This window comes from Drosophila guanche, unplaced genomic scaffold (assembly GCF_900245975.1).
Source record: "Drosophila guanche unplaced genomic scaffold, DGUA_6, whole genome shotgun sequence".
Lineage (NCBI taxonomy): Eukaryota > Metazoa > Arthropoda > Insecta > Diptera > Drosophilidae > Drosophila > Drosophila guanche.
Window position 1 is genome coordinate 4,033,470 of NW_022995750.1, and position 19,684 is coordinate 4,053,153.

General features: G+C 48.0%; 5 protein-coding genes and 1 long non-coding RNA gene across 9 annotated transcripts; 4 read left to right on the plus strand and 2 right to left on the minus strand.

Annotated features, from left to right (window-relative positions):
- The first annotated feature begins 403 nt into the window (after positions 1-403).
- LOC117586586 lies at positions 404-1,039 on the plus strand. The gene is made up of 2 exons (XM_034276754.1): positions 404-549; positions 602-1,039. The coding sequence occupies exons 1-2, from the start codon at positions 516-518 to the stop codon at positions 1,021-1,023; spliced, it is 456 nt and encodes a 151-aa protein (XP_034132645.1). The 5' UTR covers positions 404-515; the 3' UTR covers positions 1,024-1,039.
- Positions 1,040-3,100: 2,061 nt separating this feature from the next.
- LOC117586585 (probable peptidyl-tRNA hydrolase 2) lies at positions 3,101-3,902 on the plus strand. Its single transcript, XM_034276753.1, has 2 exons — positions 3,101-3,361; positions 3,428-3,902. Exons 1-2 carry the CDS (start codon positions 3,188-3,190, stop codon positions 3,797-3,799), a joined length of 546 nt encoding a protein of 181 aa, XP_034132644.1. The 5' UTR covers positions 3,101-3,187; the 3' UTR covers positions 3,800-3,902.
- A 190-nt stretch (positions 3,903-4,092) lies between these two features.
- LOC117586578 (transcription initiation factor TFIID subunit 1) lies at positions 4,093-13,624 on the minus strand. Of its 4 annotated transcripts, XM_034276743.1 has the most exons (16): positions 13,357-13,624; positions 12,994-13,304; positions 12,761-12,916; positions 12,479-12,687; positions 11,769-12,415; positions 11,320-11,700; positions 10,540-11,260; positions 10,206-10,478; positions 9,923-10,144; positions 8,009-9,866; positions 7,805-7,947; positions 7,413-7,740; positions 6,461-6,559; positions 5,653-5,841; positions 5,384-5,473; positions 4,093-5,248 (listed from the first exon to the last, which is right to left on the minus strand). In XM_034276743.1, the coding sequence occupies exons 1-16, from the start codon at positions 13,539-13,541 to the stop codon at positions 4,473-4,475; spliced, it is 6,588 nt and encodes a 2,195-aa protein (XP_034132634.1). In that variant the 5' UTR covers positions 13,542-13,624; the 3' UTR covers positions 4,093-4,472. The 4 variants fall into 4 exon arrangements, with proteins under 4 accessions (XP_034132634.1, XP_034132636.1, XP_034132635.1 ...); XM_034276745.1 differs by lacking the exon at positions 6,461-6,559; XM_034276744.1 differs by lacking the exon at positions 5,384-5,473.
- A 558-nt stretch (positions 13,625-14,182) lies between these two features.
- Positions 14,183-14,848, minus strand: LOC117586587. The gene is made up of 2 exons (XM_034276755.1): positions 14,732-14,848; positions 14,183-14,668 (listed from the first exon to the last, which is right to left on the minus strand). Exons 1-2 carry the CDS (start codon positions 14,818-14,820, stop codon positions 14,353-14,355), a joined length of 405 nt encoding a protein of 134 aa, XP_034132646.1. The 5' UTR covers positions 14,821-14,848; the 3' UTR covers positions 14,183-14,352.
- On the plus strand, positions 14,369-15,095 carry LOC117586588. Its single transcript, XR_004574000.1, has 3 exons — positions 14,369-14,497; positions 14,557-14,847; positions 14,919-15,095. It is a non-coding gene; the product is annotated as an uncharacterized LOC117586588 (long non-coding RNA).
- A 750-nt stretch (positions 15,096-15,845) lies between these two features.
- On the plus strand, positions 15,846-17,488 carry LOC117586581 (argininosuccinate synthase). Its single transcript, XM_034276749.1, has 3 exons — positions 15,846-16,081; positions 16,136-16,381; positions 16,490-17,488. The coding sequence occupies exons 1-3, from the start codon at positions 15,911-15,913 to the stop codon at positions 17,330-17,332; spliced, it is 1,260 nt and encodes a 419-aa protein (XP_034132640.1). The 5' UTR covers positions 15,846-15,910; the 3' UTR covers positions 17,333-17,488.
- Positions 17,489-19,684: the final 2,196 nt, after the last annotated feature.

Sequence of the window (19,684 nt, forward strand, 5' to 3'; positions counted from 1 at the left end):
ATATTACAGAGTAACTACATGAAAAATACACATTATCTACATACCAATAACATATTTATTTGACTCAAAACTTCACTCAACTATCTCACTCAGTTTTTTCCAGAAATATAGCAGAATAACCAAAAATGTAACTGAATTATTGGGAGATAAAATGTCGATTAAAGATTAATTTGATAAAAATACATGCAATAGAAGATCAAAACCCTACCGGCCTTTTCTTCCATTCTCTATATTTGGCTAATTAAATGGAACCATTTTTATTATTATTATAACAAGCACACCGTAAGAAATAACATAGCTGAAAAATTTGAATTGTAGCGCAATTTGTATGTGAACCTATCAGGCGCAATAGTGATAGGCAAAACCGGCCTAATCGTGTCGGGATTGTGAGGTATTTTTCTACTGCTTGACACCCACACACATGCAAATAAATTATATAGACACAATTTTAGAAAGACGCGCCAACGCCAAGCAAAACCAAACCAAACGAACGCCAACGCTACAAACCACAAGCAATGAATTACACCGATGGGAACACCAAAGGAAGATGTAAGTGATTAGTAAGTGAAAATTGAGATATTTATCATCTCATTAATTACAGACAATCCGCATATCGCGAAGAGGGTGCAAGCGCGTAAGGCCCGTGATCGGGCAGCATTACAGCGAGCACGGTTAGCCTTACAACGAGCACGATCAGAGGAGGCTGGCAACCGGGCCGCCAACATTGGGGCTGTGAGCCGTAGGTCCGCTGAATGCGCCCCGGCCGCCATTCAATGGGCGTACTACGGTGGATCCGCTAACCGCGGAGACCACAACGTTGGCGCCCAGAACCGGCGTGAGGCAGCCAGCGTGCCTGCTGAAGGGAATGCCATACCCGGGGCCGGGTCCGAAAAGGTCCTTAACGCAGCAAAAGAGACGCAGGTGGCCCGGGTTGCTCAGGCGCTGCAAACTTTGGGCAACCTACCGGATGAAGATCTAAAGTTGATGATTGCCACCGTAATGGCAGTTGTCGACTTGAATTAAAATAACAATTTGTAAAACAAACAAAAAATGTAATCAATAAAGTATTATTAATTTTTGCATGATTGTTTTCTCTGACGTCGAATGGGAGCCCTATACCATGTGCTATGTGGCATGTGCTTTCGAGATTTTTGCAACAAAAAAAACACTGGACAAATACGGAATTGGTATTTACGGCGCCCAATTATCGAAAGGTAAAATGTTGTCCGTTAATATCTATATCAAATGGTTATAGTGGTTGGTTAATTTAAATTATCCTTGGAAGTTAAAAATACATTTATGTACTTCATGTGTACATTTGTGTGTATGTATGCTTGCAGTAACAAAAGTCAGCGATGACAAGTGCCAACTGTGCGTAAGCACTATCCATACAGTATACCTGTATGGTTAGTGGTCAGGATTTGTTTTCCCGGCACTCGATGAACTCTTCGAGTAATTGTGGTAGAAAAACGTAACACACGGAAGGAAAATTTTCCAGCGCTATAAAGTATATACATACATATGTATGTATGTACATACACACAGTTGTGTTCAATGAAATAGTAGTGCCGCACCTTATCACTTTTACAACTATAATTTAGACACTTCCAGTCCTTAGAATTAATCAATTATAAACCCGAAAATTCATTATCACATTTGCATTCCATCTTCTTGGTTTTCATGAGTTTAGTCACTAACCAAATGGTAACCTACAATGTTGAACATAAAAGAAAACTAAAAACGCCATTCCGTAGGGAAGGATCATATCTATCAGATCACCAAATTGGGATCTGATTGGATCATTATTTGTTTGCAGTGGCTAAACCCACCCCGTCCCGCAGCTTATATTTGTTTTTTATCTCATTCACACTCTGCTTCTGCTGTATGGGGCCACTGCGTCTGCCGCGAGTCTGCAGTGTGTGGGTCTAGGGAAGGGAGCTAGGGAAGAGCTGGTGTGAGAAGTGTTGTAGATGTAGATGACAAATGAGGATATATATATATATATATATATTTATATACACAAAAATAGGTACGCGGTGGGTCTATGCCGATTTTAGTGCCATCTTGGGCATCAAATTTAAAGTCAGTTGTCCAAATCTCGATTTGCCGATGGGAGTCGGAGGAAAATGTGCTAACAATTAAAGCGCACATGAAGTCGAGAACATAACCGACGACGAGAACAGAAATTGGAAAGATGTATATACATAAATAGATAATACGGCAGCAACGAAGTCGAGAAGCGACGGCGTTTCCATAATATGCATACTATTTTGAATAAAGCAGTATAAAATCTGCATTGAAAACAATTACAGCATTCAAATACAATAACAACTTTTATTGGTATATTTATTTTTTCCAACCTCCAAGGGTCCGGCCTCCAACCCCCACCCCTCATTCTGCACATGTTGCGGCAGGTCAGGTGCATACGCCAAGCCCCGAAAACAAAATCAAATCATCAACACGAATTTTCGTTCCATCGCACTTCAGAAAGTCAGAGCACCAAAACATACATTACTTGCAGTGTCCGTGTAAATCAAGACAAACCCGGTTTGGAGCGCTAAGAAATCATTAGCTACACGCACTTATACAAATGTAGCTGGGGCTTCTAGCTGCATGCTCTACACGCACTAATACACATGTAGATGGGGCTTCTAGCCGCGTGTTCTACACTCACTAATACTTGTAGTTTTGACTTTGGCAGAGGCCTGGGACTCCGAGACGTTTCGCTTGTATTAAGTTGAGAGTCTACTATACTATTTGGTTAGTGCCATACCTACCGGCTGACAAGCAACAAATTGTCAAATACGTAGCAATCCATTCCCACTCACGTAATGTTATATGCTATTTTTGTTGGTTGACCTTTTTAGTTGTAACCTTATTTTGCAATCAATCTAATAAAGACAAGCCATGAAAATCAGCCAATTTTGTGGATAACTTAATGATGATTCGAGTAAAATTACAGTTTTAAGGCTGAGAGTCCTCACTAGCTTGTAATATTTGAAAAAAATTCAAAGTCGAGGAAAATAATTTAAGCTTTACGGTATATATACAGTACATTTTTAAAATTAAAGGTATATTTCGGAGAGTTTTTCGGTATATTTTATCGATAATCACGCTGGTGAGCGCCACACTTTGCGTTTTTTTGCGAAATAAATTTTAAGAAAGTCTGCCTGAGATACAAATCAAAATGGGTGATAAACTGCTGGACACTTCCCAAATCATCAATGGAATGGCTGTGATGATATCTTTTTTCGTGGGCTACCGCTACGCCATCAAGCGCGGCGAGTCCAAGGAGACGGACGAAGGAGCAGCGGCTGCGACCGGCAGCACAACCAGGCAGGAAGCTGCTGTGTCCGACAGGGTAAGCCAACTGACCTACTTCCACTCCTCCCTTGCAGGCGGGTGCTAATTATCCGTGTATTTACAGAACTATGGCGGCATCAACGAGAACTTCAAAATGGTTCTGGTCGTGCGGAACGACCTGAAGATGGGCAAGGGCAAGATTGCCGCACAATGTGGCCACGGAGCGGTGGGCGCCTACCAGAACGCTGTGACGCGGATACCGCGTCTGTTGCGCGCCTGGGAGAACTGCGGTTGTGCCAAAATCGCCGTGCGCGTGGAGAGCGAAGCAGAGCTGATGGCCATCAAGAAGGCTGCAGAACGGCACCAGCTGAACACGTGCCTTATACGCGACGCTGGTCGCACCCAGATCGAGCCAAACTCCAAGACCGTGCTGGCCGTGGGCCCAGCTGCGGCAGCCGATATCGATCGTGTCACTGGGCACCTGAAGCTCTTGTAGAGAGCCGCACCACCGCATTGGAATACTCGCAGGCCATAGAGAACACACTACACCCACACCACATACTTATGTACGCGCACCTCAAAAAAAAAAAAAAACCACTCTAAAAGCAATATGGGTCAGGGCGTGTGGGGTGGTGCAATGGCGACAATGGGGGGTGTGGTAAGCGCCTCCTCCATTACGACTATACGACGACGCTGACGACTGTGAAGTGCAAGTTAATCTAGGAATAAAATTAATATTTACTTATTAAATGATCGGTAAAGCGGCTTCCGTTTGCAATGCTCGCGAGATTAATCACTTTCAATTCATTTTATATTCAAATTAATCGTCCAGCAACACAACACTCGTGTTTCTGTGTGTTGGTTATTCTTAAATGTACAAAGTTCAGCTTAATCCAAAAACGGATGACAGAAAACACAATTGAAAACAAAGATGAATGACAAACGTCCGGGCCAGAGCCCTTAGACTACACATAATATTGCAAAAAAATTAAATTTCAATAGAGCATGAAATGATCATCAGCTGAGAGTGCAAAGCCTTTAAAGGAATCTCCATTTTAAACAAATTTCAGCTGTTTATAGATCCCCTTCTGATCCGAAAAAGGAAGAATATAAAAAATATTTCACTTAACGATAATCGCGTCCCCTCTTTGGGGCTGTCCATATCATCCCTAGAATGTCCAGGCATAGTCATTATCCCCCTGCACTAGATGCTGCTGTGGCTGCTGATTTTGCTGTTGCTCTAGTCCCGGCTGGGCCCCTGGAAATTCCATTGGCTGTTGGGCTGCCGGAAAGTCCATGGGCTGCTGGGCGGTCGGAAAGTCCATTGGCTGTTGGACGACCGGAAAGTCCATCTGTTGTTGCTGCTGCTGCTGGGAGCCCGTAAAGTCCATATGCTGTTGGGCGCCCGTAAAGTCCATTGGCTGCTGAGAGCCCATAAAGTTCATAGCCTGCTGGGCGCCAGAAAAGCCCATTGCCTGTTGGGAGCTTGTAAAGCCCATTGGCTGCTGTTGCTGGTAGTCGAGCACGGGCTCGTTCGAGGCATCCACATGGTAGGGCTGCGACTGATGGGAGTGATGCGAGGCCTGCGACTGGTGCATATCATTGTCGTTGTCGTCAAACACTTCGTTCTTGATGCGCCTGCGACCATCGTCCTCCTCGTCACTGTCCGAAACGTCCAAATCTTCCTCAATGCCCATGCCGTTGTTGAGGGTGCTGGCCGGTGGCATTTGCAACGCCACAGACTCATCCTCGTGAGCCGCAGCCGCTGCAGCGGCACTTGTGCTGGCCTCCGGTGGATTGTACTGTCCATTGTCGTCCTGGGCGTTTGCCATGAAGTCCGCGAAGGCGCTCCGGGCGGTGGTGGGCTCTCCCATGGGTTGGCGTGGCTTGTGCATGGCCAGAAAATCAGAGGGATCGTAGTTGGGATCTACATCCATGGATTCATCTGGAAGACATACAGAAACACAATCAATTGCCGGTCACATACGATTGGAGGAAAAGAGCAAGCGGAGCTTAAGGAAGATATCGAAGGGACAGGACAACATTGATATGTGGTGTGGGTTGTGGGGATAATAGAGACCTTGCTGCTGTTGAGCGTAGAAGCCAAGGCCACTCAACTGCACCATTGCTTCCGCCGCCTGCTGGCTGTCATCCTCGCCGCACGGCTCCTCTGCGGCCGATAGTGGCAAGTGGACGGATAGAAATGTAAAACGGAGACGGAAACAGAAACAGAATCCAGACAAAGTCAAAGTTCGAAGGAAGTTTTTCGATTAGTAATCAATCATCAACTTGAAACAGAGACAGATTCAAAGACAGATACGACCAGCGCTCGACTGGCTCACCACCCACCTGCCAGCTGCTGCTCCTCGATGTCGATCTCCGTCTTAATGTTCTTCGGATCGATATAGTCCATGCCATCGGCAGGGGCCTGTAGACGTTCGCCCTGATCCAGTATACTGGCGGCATTGTTCTCATCCTCGGAGACCTCCTGGAAGTCCTCCTCCTCATCATCCTCATCGTCTGTGGAGAAATTCAGGTCTGCGGGAGAGGGTTAAAACGTTAATGAATTGCACAGTGAACAAGGGAGAACGTAATCTTCGGAGTCACCGAAGCTTTATATATCCTTGCAGAAAGTTTTTTTATATTAACTATCTTTATATTATTGGAGCAATGTTGTATATGAATTTCTGCATATAAATGTATGCAAATAAAGCGAAAGAGAAGGGTCACATTTGATTGTATCACGGAAATAATTACTTCTCTGCGTTGCTCATAACCTCTGCAAGGATACAAATCTAAAGAGTGTTCCGCCATATAAAAAATTTAAATTAAATAATTTGAAGTTAAGTGAAAAGTAATTTGGATCTTGTAACTCTGGAGGATATCATGCAAAATGTTAAAGATAAACTCGAGGATCAAGGATTAGTTAACCGAAAATGCATATGAATCTATAAACAGGCAAAACCAAAATTAACCGAAAACTAATTGAGATGAAAAGCGTTGTTAGATGTTAGGCAGGTATTTTTTGGCAAATCAATTTTGAATTCGTGTGTAAATTAATTAACGAAAAAAAAACATGTTGTGTGTGTGTATATGTGTGTGGGGGTGTTTTGGTGAGGTTTGTCTGTAATTCGTAAGTCTGTAGTTTGAGGCTTACCTTCATCCAGGAAGTAAGCTTGCGCCTGACTCTTGTTTGATGTAAGACTACCCTTCCTCGGACGACCCCGACCACGCTTAACCGGATTCTGGGCTTTGACTAGAAAAAGTACAGTAAAAGTATTTTTTGCAGTTTGTGGCATGTGTTTTGGTAGCAACAGTACTTATCAAGAGGGAGAGCAGCATCTTTTGATGCACACAATTACATGTAATACGAGTAGGAGGAAACACAGAGCTCTCAAATTGAAAAAGAATCAAAAGCGAGAAATTTGGGTTTTGGTCTACTTTGCAGCTGCTTTACTCGGAGAAGCGTTGATTGGAAAAAGCCAAAGAATTGATCATTGATTGATTCAAGCGAAAGATTACAGAACAAAACTCTTAAAATTATTGAAACACTTTAAAAGATTTATCTATGTTCTATAATCGTTGATGGAAAGCAATTCAAATTCCTATCAAGAATATTTATACCTAAAATATAATATTTTTACTTGTTTTGAAATGTAATTTAGTTGATGGTAAAGTATCATGCAGTGCTCTAATGATATGCGCTATCTACAATCTACCTGCGTACATCTGAACATCTGAATATAGGAAATGGGAACAACTCCCAATGGAGTTCAATGATTTCGAGTGTGGATTAAAGTCAAGTTGTTGTTGGGGTATTAGTACAAGCAGGCTCAACAGATCATATCTGTGGATGGCGTAGGGGTGACCATAACCATAATCAGGGGGTCTGGGATCAGGAATCATGGGATACACTTTGTTGCATATAGTATGTAGATTTATATCATAATCATATTGATGTGGAAAGAGGAAAGCGTGAGATCATTACCAATATAGTTTTACAGTAGACCAGAGAGAGATAAGTGTAAATATGTATGTAGATAGGAGAGTATGTGTCTGTTTGTATGCATAAATATTGTGGCAGAGATTGTAGCAGGGCTGGGACTTACCCTCCTCCATGGGTTGGTGCCTCTTGCGTGGCCTGCCCCGGCCACGTTTAACCTCGCCCACGGCCGGACGTGGCAGCTTGCGGGCTGGCATCGCATGATGCGTCATATGACCGTCGGAGCCCATGCTGCGGTGTATGGAGGCTGCTGTGGTGGCGCCCACATTACTTTCCACATCGATATACTCATCCCCGGGCGAACTGCCACGGCTGCTACGTGCCAAATCGTAATCATCATGGCCCCAGGCCTCTTCCAGCTCGGGTGCATTCTCCATGGCCAGCTCTCGGGTCTTGGCAATGTTCTCCTCGAGAGGGATGCAAGTGGCCGCCAACTAAACGACAAATTAGAAGATGTCTTAGAAATGTATGCTCTCCATGGTGGATGTACGGATGTACCTCTTCCAGTTGCGAGCGTGCGTACGCCCGTATGTTAGTGGAGTTTCTGGTGAAGCGATGCTCGGGGCCATTGTACTGCAAAGAGTTGGCATGCATCAGCTCAATGTCTGCCATATACTCCTCTCGACTGTGATAGCCATGTCCTGCAAAAGAAAGAGGAAAGTAAAGACCACCACGAACCGAAGCTGTAGAGCCTGTACTTACCGTCGATAATCTTTTGCATGCACTCCAGATCCATTGGTCGCTTGATCACTTGATAGTAGTCCCTCACATTCTTCTTGTTGACGGGCTTCAGGAAGGGCCACGCATCGTTCAGGAGCTTCACCTGAGCGTGCAGCTTCTCAAAGATATACGACAGGGCCACCTGATCGTCATCGCCCAACAGCGGATTGATGGCCTTCTCCACGCGCATCAACTTCTCCTCGCGCTGCTGGAACAGCCCGTAGCAGCTCTCGAACATGCGCTGGGCCGCCACGGTGTAGGCGCTATGGGCGCCATTATAAAGCGCCGAATTGTCCACAATCTGCTTGAGATCCTCGAGGAACATCTGGCGACTGGTGTAGCGACGCTGCCTGATGTACTCCCGCATGGTCTGCAGGTCCATGGGCTTCGTGACCACCTGGTAGTAGTCCGGCACTTTCTTCGAGTTGACGGGAAACAGAAACGGAAACACGTCCGGCATGGTGCGCAGCTCGTTGAGGATCAGTTCCAGTATAGATGAGAGCACCACCACAGGATCGGTGCGCCGTCGATTGGCGGTCTTGTTGTGCCGCTGCAGGTAGTCGCAGTGGGGGTCGCTGCCCAGGCGCCGCTTCTTCTTGCCATCGCGTGACATCTTGAGGCTCAGGCCCATGCCGCTGCGCCGCTTGCTCTCCTCGCCATGACGTCGCAGCACCTTGCTGCTGAGCGTCACCTTGGTGCCGTCAACATTCACCAGATCGTCATCATCCATGTTGGTTTCCCGCTCGCTCTGCTCGTCGAGGTCGTCGGCCAGCGAGGGATTCGACTGGGAGAGGCCGCTCTGCATGCCCGTGTACAGCGGACAGGCCTTGTTAGTGCGCATATGCCCCACCTGGCCGCAGGCGCCGCACTTCAGCTTGAGGTCTGGCTTCAGCTTGAACTTCTTGCGTGAGGGACTAACCTCCTTGTAGCCATGATCCCGCTCCTTGTGCGCATGACCGCCAGAGCTCTTGGGATCGCCCAGCGAGGTGGGCATGCCGCCGGGCTGCAGTTTCTGGTTTTGGGCCAACTGTGCGAGGCGCTCCCGCTCCTGATTTCGCTTGATGCGACGCAGCTGCTCCTGGATGCGCCGCTTCTCGCGCTTCATCTCCTCCTTCTGCTGCTCGTCCAGCGTTGCGAATTGCTTGATAAACTGCTCGTCCTTGGTCGTGCGAATCTTGATGTATGCATCAATGACGGGTTGCCGGCGTACCGTCTCCACGCGAGTGTACTCCTTGCCATCAAGGCCCTTGAACGTGCGTGTGATCTTGAGAATGCGACCCTGGTTCTGGTTGGCCAGGGGCTGGTTTGAGGCATCCTCCTTGGCCTTGGCCCTGCTGGCTCCATCACCATGCTCCTCGTCGAGCTGCCGCAACAGCTCCTGTCGCTCCTGCTCCTCCCGCTCGAGCGAGAGCTGTGTTGAGGTCTTCTTGTTGGACAGCATGTTCTCCAGATTCTTGCCTAGCTCCTCCAAATCGGACTCCTCGGAGGCAGAGGACTCGGCCTCATCGGTGGACAGTATCTCAGAGCTGGCGAGCACGCGATTCTGCAGATCGAAGATGCGCTGGCACTCCTCCTTGTAGCGCTCCTGGTGCTCCGCGATGGAGAACCGATTGCCACGCGAGAACTTGTCCATGCCCTCCTCTCCGGCCTTGGCCTTCTCCGTGGACAGGGTGCGCACCACATCGATGACCTCCCAACGGGAGAGCTTCTTGATCTCCTCCTCGGGCACCTTGAACTTGCGCAGCAGCTCCTTGGCCCTTTGCAGCGGCAGGCGACGCAGATCCGCATCAGTGCCCGTTACCGAACGCTTTGGCTGCGACTCCTGTTCCTCTTTCGTTTGCTATTTGAGATAACAGATTACTAAATGTTCGCTGGAGTGGGGTGTGTAGTCCTTACTGTTGGCTTGTTGGGAACTCGTACATATGAGAAGCCCTCACCGCATCCCGTGGGATCTGCAGGGCCGCTCAGCTGCAGCAGACACTTGCCCCGCATGGCCTGGATGTAGGCACGCGTGGTGTTCCAGGGGGCAACCTTCACCTCATCGTCCAGCTTCAGTTGAGCCTCCTCGTCGTCATCCTCTTGGGGCGCAAACAGGAATTTCTCCCCATAGCCAGCATCCTTTTAAATCGAGGTGTAAAATGAGTGCCTACGAATGTTTGGAAGGAGTTGAATGGCCTACCTTTAGACGCTGCTCGGCGGCAATCATGCTGAAGTAGGCACAACACTGCTCCGGGGAGACCATGGCGCGTATCTCCTCCTCGGAGGGCAGACGAAACTCGGGCTTGATCACCCACCAATTGGAGTCCATGCCCGTGCGCTTGAAGTCCGCGCACTGCTTCAGACGCTTCCGAATGCTGCTCTCCGAGTGGGCGGGAAAGGCGCGCTTAATGTCGTCCATGCGTATGCGCCTGGGCTGATCGCGACTCTTCCAAAACAAGCGATAGATAAACACCTGGCGGGAAGGGAGAACTGGTCAGAGAGGGGATTACTCAAAGGTAGCCTGAAATCCCTACCTGCAGGAAGTCACGCGTAAAGTTGTTTGCTCGCTTCGAATTGGGTCCCGGCACCTCGTACAGTGGACACTCCTGTCCAACAGTGAAAATGGCCGTGACGGCCCTTATCCAGTAGTTGTTTCTGGTGCGAATGATGAGGAAGTCATTGTGGGCCATCTTGTGCGGGTAGATGGGCGCACGGTACATGTTATTCTCCAGCGCCTGGATGCACTGCCCCGGATGGAGGATGCCGAGGAAGGGACTGGTGTGGGCAAAGGCCACCTCACCATACACATAGTCCTGCGGTCCGCTATCCTTTTCCGCCTTCCGTTTGTAGTAGTTCTTGATCTTAGAGCACATCCCCACTTGATTCATCAGCGGCGGATGCTCCTCACAGAACTCTGCGAGCACAATGTCCCCATCCTTGCCGCTCAGATCCTCTGGATTGCGCATGAAGAAGACATCACCACCGCCAGAGGCTATCCGTTCAACCTCCCGCTGCTTGGCCTTCTTCACGATGTGCTTCAGCAGGGAGTAGACGTTCTGGTGCGACTCCTGGGCCAGCGGCCCGTGCGAGTACTTCTTCAGCGGCGGCCGATGGAAGGAGCGCAGCTTCATCGGCCCCATATGCGTGGGCACAAAGGGAGCGCGCAGCTCCACCACTGGCGTCGAGTGCTGGATGAGATTGCCGCCGCCCACTTTCATGCGTAGCGTTGAAGGCTCCGTCTTGGGCGCGTAGTAACTGGGGGACAAATATTAATCAAGTATTATTCATGGATTCCAACTGCTTTGCATACTCACGTGTCATTTGAAATGTTGAAGGGATCCCGATCTGGGCTCTTGGGTGGCGGCGGTGGAGCATCCTCGGCCAGTACATTGATGACGCCCGCCTTGCCCAGTAGAATCTTCGACTTCTTGACATGCGGATGCGGTATCTTGATCTTTGGCGGTGGCCCAATGCTCTTGTTGATCTTCGAGGGATCAATGTCGTCGGGTATGCCCAATATGATGTTCTCATCGTTGGGATCCAGCGTAAGAACCTTTGGCTTTGGCACCTTGGTCATTTGCTGGGCATCCCAAATGATCTCATCCTCCCACTTTTGGTAGATCAGCTCCTCGTTCTCCACGGGGAACAGACTGTACCACGTATCGTCGGGCACTTCAGTGGGTTTGTTCTGCGCACTGTTAACATATTAAAATCATGAAAATTTCGGTTATTTATTCTGTATATCGCTGCAAGATTCACTCACTTCTGTTGTGCCTTCTTGCTGGCAGCCGAGGAGCCTTGCTTGGAGCTGCCACTGCCGCCCACTGGCATTGCCGGCTTGCCCGGCTGACTGAAGGCGCCTGCTGTGCGGGAACCGCTGGAGGGCAACCAGCCGGCAGCATTCGTCTTGGAGTTTAGCTTTTGCATCACCTTGGCCTTGATGTCGTTGCCGTCCCAGACGACATCGTCCTCCCAGTGCATCTGGGAGACCATCAGAAAGGCATCTTCCGCTAGCGTGGCCTTCTCGCTGTCGCCGCCACTTGCCTCTGGTCTGCTACTGGCGGCTGGCTCTTCGGGGACGACAGTGTCCTTGGACTGGTTGTTGGTAGTGGACTTCATCTTGAAGCCGTAATTAAAACCATCGCCCGATTCGGGCACCTCGAGCATATCGTACCAGATCTGAGCCGGTCCGAAGCGCCAATCGGCCACCTTGGGCTTTTGGTCGCTGTTCTCGCCGTTCTCGGGCCCCTCCTGCCGCACATCCACGCGATTGAGGTCGCTGAGCAGCTTCTCCTCATCGTCGGACATGCAAGCCGCAGGCGTGGGCTCTTGGCCGAAGAACAAATTGAAGCCGCGATGGCGAGGCTCCTCTGTGTCGCTCGGGGAGTCGGAGCCACCAGTGTTCGTCGTCTAATTGCAATCGAGAGATATTTGTTTGAATGAACAACTTGCACTGAGGTTGAACACAAGTACCTTGTGATCTCTCGACTGATTCCGTTTCCTTCGCCGCCTGCGGACATGGCGCCAGATTTGCGGCATGCTTGTTGGCTTCCCCGGACCGAAGAGCCGTGAGAATCGCAGGACTTTGTTTTTGCGAAAGTCGGGAAATAGTACCCGTACGTCCACATTCTGGTACTTGGAGGGCAGGATATCGGCCAAGGGGGTGTCCAGTCTGCTGTCGTCTTTAAAGAACACCCAAAGGGACACCACGGTCCATATTCCACTCTCAACAGACATTCAAATCTTTGCGCTTACCCTTGGGGTCACCACTGGCTTTGGCCTCGCTACTGGATGACGAGACGACGCCGTCGGGACTTGGTGCTTTGGCGGGGACCTCTTCAGGCCCGCTGCTACCAGATGCTCGCCCCAGAGGCGTACTCGGTGGCGGCATCAGTTCCTTGTCGTCCTTGGCTGTATGAATGGAGCACAGGGACACACATAAGAGACACTATTCCCCTCTTCACACTGGACCCTTGGGGATTACTCACTTGGCTTTGTCTCAACCTTGGATGCGGGTATGGCATCTTCTAGGTCATCGTATGACTCCTGCTCTGGGGGCGTGCGTGGACAGTCCTCGGACAGTTCGGTTATGTCCGAGTAGTCAATTGCATCGTCCTGAGCTGTGACGGTGCCATCGTCGGTCTGCTCCTTTTTCACGCTAGCCTTCAACGCATCGAAGACACTCAGGCCAGAGGTGGCGGAGTCCGACGTGGGCTCCTTCTCATCGTCATCGTCGTCGGACGAGGCTTCGGCATCTTTGGTGTCAATCACCTCGTTCAGCAACGAATTGAGACCCATCCTGAATCCAAGCATTAGCTAAATTTCATAAATATATTGGCTACAAGACATACTTCGACAGAGATCCAAGATTTTCACGCAGTTCCGCGTCAAAGCCGTTCTCCCTCTCGTCGTCCGCCAGCAGCCTGCCATCGGAGTCAATGTTACCGAAGAGAATACCGGTTAGATCCATGCCGAAATCACCCCCACCATTGCCAATGGACCCCTCATCGTCACTATTGTCGGATGCAGTGTCCATTTAAATGGTTTTAGTGTTTTCTATTTGTTAAATATGTTTTTTCCACACAATTGCACACATTTGGATTGTGGTTGTAAAGAAGCACTAAAATATACCAAAACGCCTCGTGCCGCGACCGATAGGCAAAACAAAGGTATGTAAATAAAAGGTGAGGTCCGCGATTTGCAGAAACAACCAACACACAATCATATTTTGTATATGTTTTTTGTATATGCAAGAGATTGAGCGAGAGTGAGAAAGGGAGAGGGTGGCAAACATTTCAGGCTAGCAATTAATGCCCGAAATCCCTTACCTTTGAGTGTTTGAGCGATAATGCAGCACTCGTGTTGCAGAAAACATGTTAGAGGAACTTTTGAAGCAATTTAGCTAGAAAACAACCAAAATAGTTGATATATTTTATTATCAATTTGTTTTCGCAGGCTTGGCCAAGGCTCATCATGAATTGTCAGTTTCAAAAGCAAATACCAATCAGCCTGCTTGGATTACGGTCGCGCAATCGCTTTGCAACGTTTTTGTTTACACTTTTCAACATATTTGATAGGAACCACTGAGATTTTTGTATTATTTTCATGGTGTTCTAGTGTTATTTCAAGGAGCTCAGGCGGCGACTAAAATATTAACAGTCGATACGGCATATTGTGTAAATTCTCGGCCTACTTGTCCAAATTTCGACTGTGTTCGTGTCATTTATTTGCGATTAATATGTTAACTTCTTACAGCTGCAAATTGTTAAATACACTTTGATAAACATATGAGGAGACTGAAGAGATTGGTCCAGGGGCTCAGCGGCGGTTGTTTCAACATTTTGGGATTACTTGTCGGCGGCCAGTTCCAGCCAGCGGGGCCTGAACCACGGCAGCAAGCGGTTCGGCAGGCGCTTCTTAAACTCGTGCAGAGTGCAGAGTTCCAGGGCGCAATAGTGGATGTTGCAGTTCATGCACTTGTTGCACGAACAGGTAAGTCCTGGCGCACACCTGCTCTCCTCCTGGCCAAAACAGGTCTCGTTCACCTGCAGATAGCAAAAGTGCCGCTCCAAGCAGTTGTCCCGCTTCAGAGTGAAGAAACTTTTGGGACATTGCGTGATGTCGTCGCTGCCCTCTCGGCACGGATGGACCTTCTCAAGGTCCCTGCAAGAAGAGATCATCAAATGAATCACCAAATGTACCACCAACGATGTGCGGCTAACTCACATGGCCCGGCAGTGGTGCCAGATGACTAATATCAGCACAGATGTCTGTAGCAGAAGTCTGACCAGACGGAACTGCACGTGGTTCTGCATTTTCAGATATCTCCTCTCCAACACCGGGTGAGCCATGTCCTTTTATACCCGGCCGCCGCAGCTCACTAATTAGATTATAATTTATGCAAATGATTTAGCATATATTAATTGAATTATCAATCGGACTATGGTCAGCCAGTCGTGACCGCTGTGGGTCAATGGCGCATCCTTCCCGCCATGGAAGGCCGCGAAGGCGATTGCCTCTCAGACTGACAGCCTCAATAATTAATACGATGCGGAGGTCAAGTGTAATTAAATCAAATGAAGTCTCATTTGTTAATCAGTTTTATTGTGAATATCTTGAATTTTGTTTTAATCTTATACGAGTAGTTGCATTTGTGATAGGGATTAGCAATCCTTTCCAGAATGTAAGGCCGCAGGCGTAATTAATTTAATTCAGTTGCATTTGATGGAACGCCATGTAAAGTAATTATGCACTAGTTCTGAAACTCCCACAAATTATGGGAGCATCAATTCGGAAACCTTTGTTTGCCAGGGGAACCGCAAATTGTCTTCTTGTGCTTTTTACTATACGTTTCCCAGGTAATGGCAAAAGGCTGCAAAACACTTGAAGAAATCGTAAAAGATCTGCTGAGTTTGGTGTGGTGTGACCAAAGTAAACGCAAAGTTTATGAAAATACTATACAGTATGTAAAACTTGTACGATATATACACACATATGTAATTATTGCAGAATATTATTAATGTATTGTTTCATAAATTATAGCCGCTTATACACATAACCTGAGAAACAGCTACGAATCTGTTTTCTGCATTTCGAACGATTACTCGAAAAATACCATTGGATGTGTCTCTGGCTGTTTGTTTACACTTTGCGGCTTGGGTTGCCGTTGCCTCTTGAAACTGACTTAGATTTTCTTTGAAGCTGCTTTAGATTAGTGGTTATCGCCTACCACTAATATGCCTTTTATTTCGGCGAACAACTAATGAGAGCATCGCACGTGGCAGCTGATAAGGTGTGTTCCGATTAGAGACCGCACCGTAATGGGGGCCGGTAGAAGCACCATGTAGTTCAGTATTGTCGAGCCGTTGTAGATTGGCACAAGTGTGAGCAGAAATAAGCGCGAACATGACAGGAGAAACGGTTATCTTGGCCTATTCCGGCGGACTGGACACCAGTTGCATCCTCAAATGGCTGCTGGACCAGCGGTACGAAGTCATCTGTGTCCTGGCCGACGTTGGCCAGAAAGAGGACTTTGCGGCGGCCGAAAAGAAGGCTCTCAAGATCGGTGCCAAAAAGGTGAGATAGCCCAGATATGGGGGACACATCTTTAACGGCTTCTCTGACCCTCAGGTTATCGTGGTCGATGCCAAGCAGTCATTCGTGGAGGACTACATCTGGCCGGCCATACAGATGGGCCTCATCTACGAGGAACGCTATCTGCTGGGCACCTCGCTGGCCCGGCCCTGCATCAGCGTGGCCCTGATGGAGGTGGCGCGGCAATACGATGCCAAGTACCTGGCCCACGGCGCCACCGGCAAGGGCAACGATCAGGTGCGCTTTGAGCTCTCCGCATACGCACTCAAGCCGGATCTGAAGGTGGGTCTAACAGCATGGCAGGTTGATAATCTAATCAATCAATCTAATCAATTAATCTAATCTAGTTATCTTTGCACCTCACGTTATTAATGTTTCCCCAACTCTCAGATCATCGCTCCCTGGCGCGACGAGGAGTTCTGCCGTCGCTTTCAGGGGCGCCAGGATCTCATAGTGTATGCTCAGGCGAATGGAATCGAGGTGAGCGCCAAGCCGTCCACTCCCTGGAGCACCGATGCCAATATCCTGCACATTAGCTACGAGTCCGGTGTTCTGGAGAATCCCAATACTGTGGCACCTTCCAGCCTCTACGAGATGACCGTCGATCCGTTAGTTGATGCCCCACGGGAGCCCGTCCGTGTTGTTATCCATTTTGAGCACGGTCTGCCCACCCGTGTCGAGGACCCAGTCAGCAAGTGCGTCTATCGCACACCCCTGGAGATGCTGAAGTTCCTCAATGATGTGGGCGGCTCCTATGGCATCGGGCGCATCGACATTGTCGAGAATCGCTATGTGGGTCTCAAGTCCCGTGGCGTCTACGAGACTCCAGGCGGCACCATCCTCTACACGGCCCACCAGGATCTGGAAGTGTTCGCGCTGGACCGCGAGGTGCTCCGCACCAAGCAAGTGCTGCGAGATCGCATGAGCGACTATGTGTACAATGGATTCTGGTTCAGTCCTGAGGCCATCTATGCCCAGCGCTGCATTGCGCTGGCCGAGCAGCGGGTCTGCGGTCAGGTAACCATGGAGCTGGCGCCCGGCTATTGCCGCGCCATTGCCCGCAGGGCCTCGGAGGCAGACGGTGCGCTGTACAACGAGCAGCTCGTATCTATGGACGTGCATGGTGGATATGTGCCACAGGATGCGGGTGGTTTCATTGCGATCAATGCGGTGAGGATACGGGAGCATGTGCGTGCCTTTGGACCCTATGAGATGGCCAAACAATCGAAATAAATGTGCAAAATCTGAGCTTTTCTGACCTCTCGCACCAAAAACCTTGTCTTAAATCTTAGCAGACTCTACTCTGTCTGTCTGTGTAGCTAGTTATGTACATAATTTCCATTGTAATCAATTCGTGTGTTTGTTTAATAAATCTGCAGTTCGACGAGACACTTGTATGGATGGGGAAATCGAATATACATATTTACATACATATATACAAATCTAATGAAATACTCGCATAGAAATAAATGTACATATATCATTTGCTATATTTGAGTGCCATCCCCACAAGCTGGTTCGGACCGGAGAGCAAACAGTGAGAACAACTGCTCTATGTGGGATTTCGCAATTGCATTAATCTTACTTCCGGTGTTGCTCAGCTCAGGTCCGGCAAAAGACGAGCCAGAACAAAAGATGCTTTCTCCTTCTGTACATAAATGCAAAAACTAATATTATTACAACAAACATACACAAATCCAGCAAACAGAAACAACAACAGAGACGGAAACATCAGCTGTGGATTGTATTTCTGACTCGTTAGATATTTATGTGTCTCTCTGTCTGTCTGTACGACTGTCTGTCTGGGTGGGTGTGGGTTCTGCAGCTTCTGTTTACCCATCGACAACATTTGATGATGAAACTCATAGAAATTCCAAGCTCTGGGAATTTTTGGCAGAGATTTGACAGCTACCGAAGTGAGCAAAAGTTTTTAGGCAAGAAAAAACACGTGCACTTATGGCACAGATGAAATGGAAGAAATTTATGTTGGAATTCACTCCATCACTTTTATTTCGTGTCTTTTCGATCTAAATTATGTCTGTTTGCTATATGTTTCCAAATGCAATAAATTTTCAAGTTTAAAATATACACAGAAACACTCCCAGTTTGGAATTAGTCGAAAGCACCACAGGCAATAAGCTCTCAAGCATAAGAAATGAATGGCAAAGGTCCAAGCCAAAGCAGCCACCTCAGAGACAGTTCAGCCTTCACTTCCTTCACAGTTTTCGAAAGAGGAGTCTCCGCCCAGAACCTCCTGCCAACCCCCGAAAGCTAAGTCCAAATGAAAGAGCTCAAAGGTCGGGACCCATTCCTATGAAGCTGGCTGCTGAAGGAGTGGACGAGGGAAAGAACAGCACGCGTTCCTATCAAAACAATGAGGAATAATTAAAATTCGCCCTCAAACAATTTGTAAGCTTTTTGGCGGGAGTGAGGCGAGCAGAAGCAATGGTAGGGACTGGGACTCTAGGGTTATCCCGGTTGGGGTATATCTACCCTAGATGAGTGGGTGTGTGTGTGTGAGTGAAAGGGAGAGGACGGACACATGCTCATAAATAAATGTATGTTTGCTGAAGTGTATTGGGCGTGCCCCGAGCTGGTTCCAAGTTCCAGGCTGCCCCATAAATTTCTGGTTGTTCTTGCCAGCTCCCCTCCCCCAGACAGCATTCAGCCAAGAGCATGTAAGCAGAAAAGAGATAGAAATGGGTTTGGTGAAAGAGATAGAGCTGGAGAAAGAGTAAGGAATGCTATTTTTGCAATTATGGGGAATTTTGGTTTCTGTTTTGTTGCCTCCTCTGGAGCTATGTATTTGGAGAGTTTTTGTGTACTTTTTTGACTAAATCAATTTGCACAAACAAGAAACATTGAATTCATCTAAAACTGTTTGTCTTAGTAAGTATCCTGGGGAAATTAGCACCCATTTAATTGCTGGCTTTAAGCCGCTCCTGCTCTCTCTCTCTCTCTCTCACTCCTTCTCTTGTTAATCATATTTTACACTTTTCACAAAGTTAACCTTTGATTCAATTTATCAACTTCAATAAAAAGAGCAGCAGGAATACAACAACAACAACAACTAAGGGAACGCACACAGAAGGCCCACAAAACCCATAGTAGAAAGAGAGACAGAGAGAGAGAGATATACAATAAGAGAGAGAGAGGCGGTAGGTTTTTCGTAAAAGTTGCGCCTGCTATTCGCACAAGGACTAACGACATCCTTTGAACGCTCGCAAATAATCCCACAAAAACCGAGAGCTTAACTTTTTCCCAGCATTTATGCAGAGTTTTCATGGGCTGAGTGGCTGAGCGATTGAGAGAGGGGGGTTGCATTCGCTTATATTTTTGGGGGGTGATGTGTGGCCAAAAGCCCCTTTTTGCAATTTTCGCAGTTTAGCACAAAGTTGAAACGTCAACGCTGTCTGATTCTGATCGTATGCCACAGACACACCGACAGACGGACACACACCACGAACAACGGCAACATTGTCCCAGTCACTGATGGATGGATATATGGGATGGAATGGGACTGGATGGGATGCTCTCTAGCCGTGAATGGAATGAGCATGCAGATGGGCTCAAACCGAACGGAGT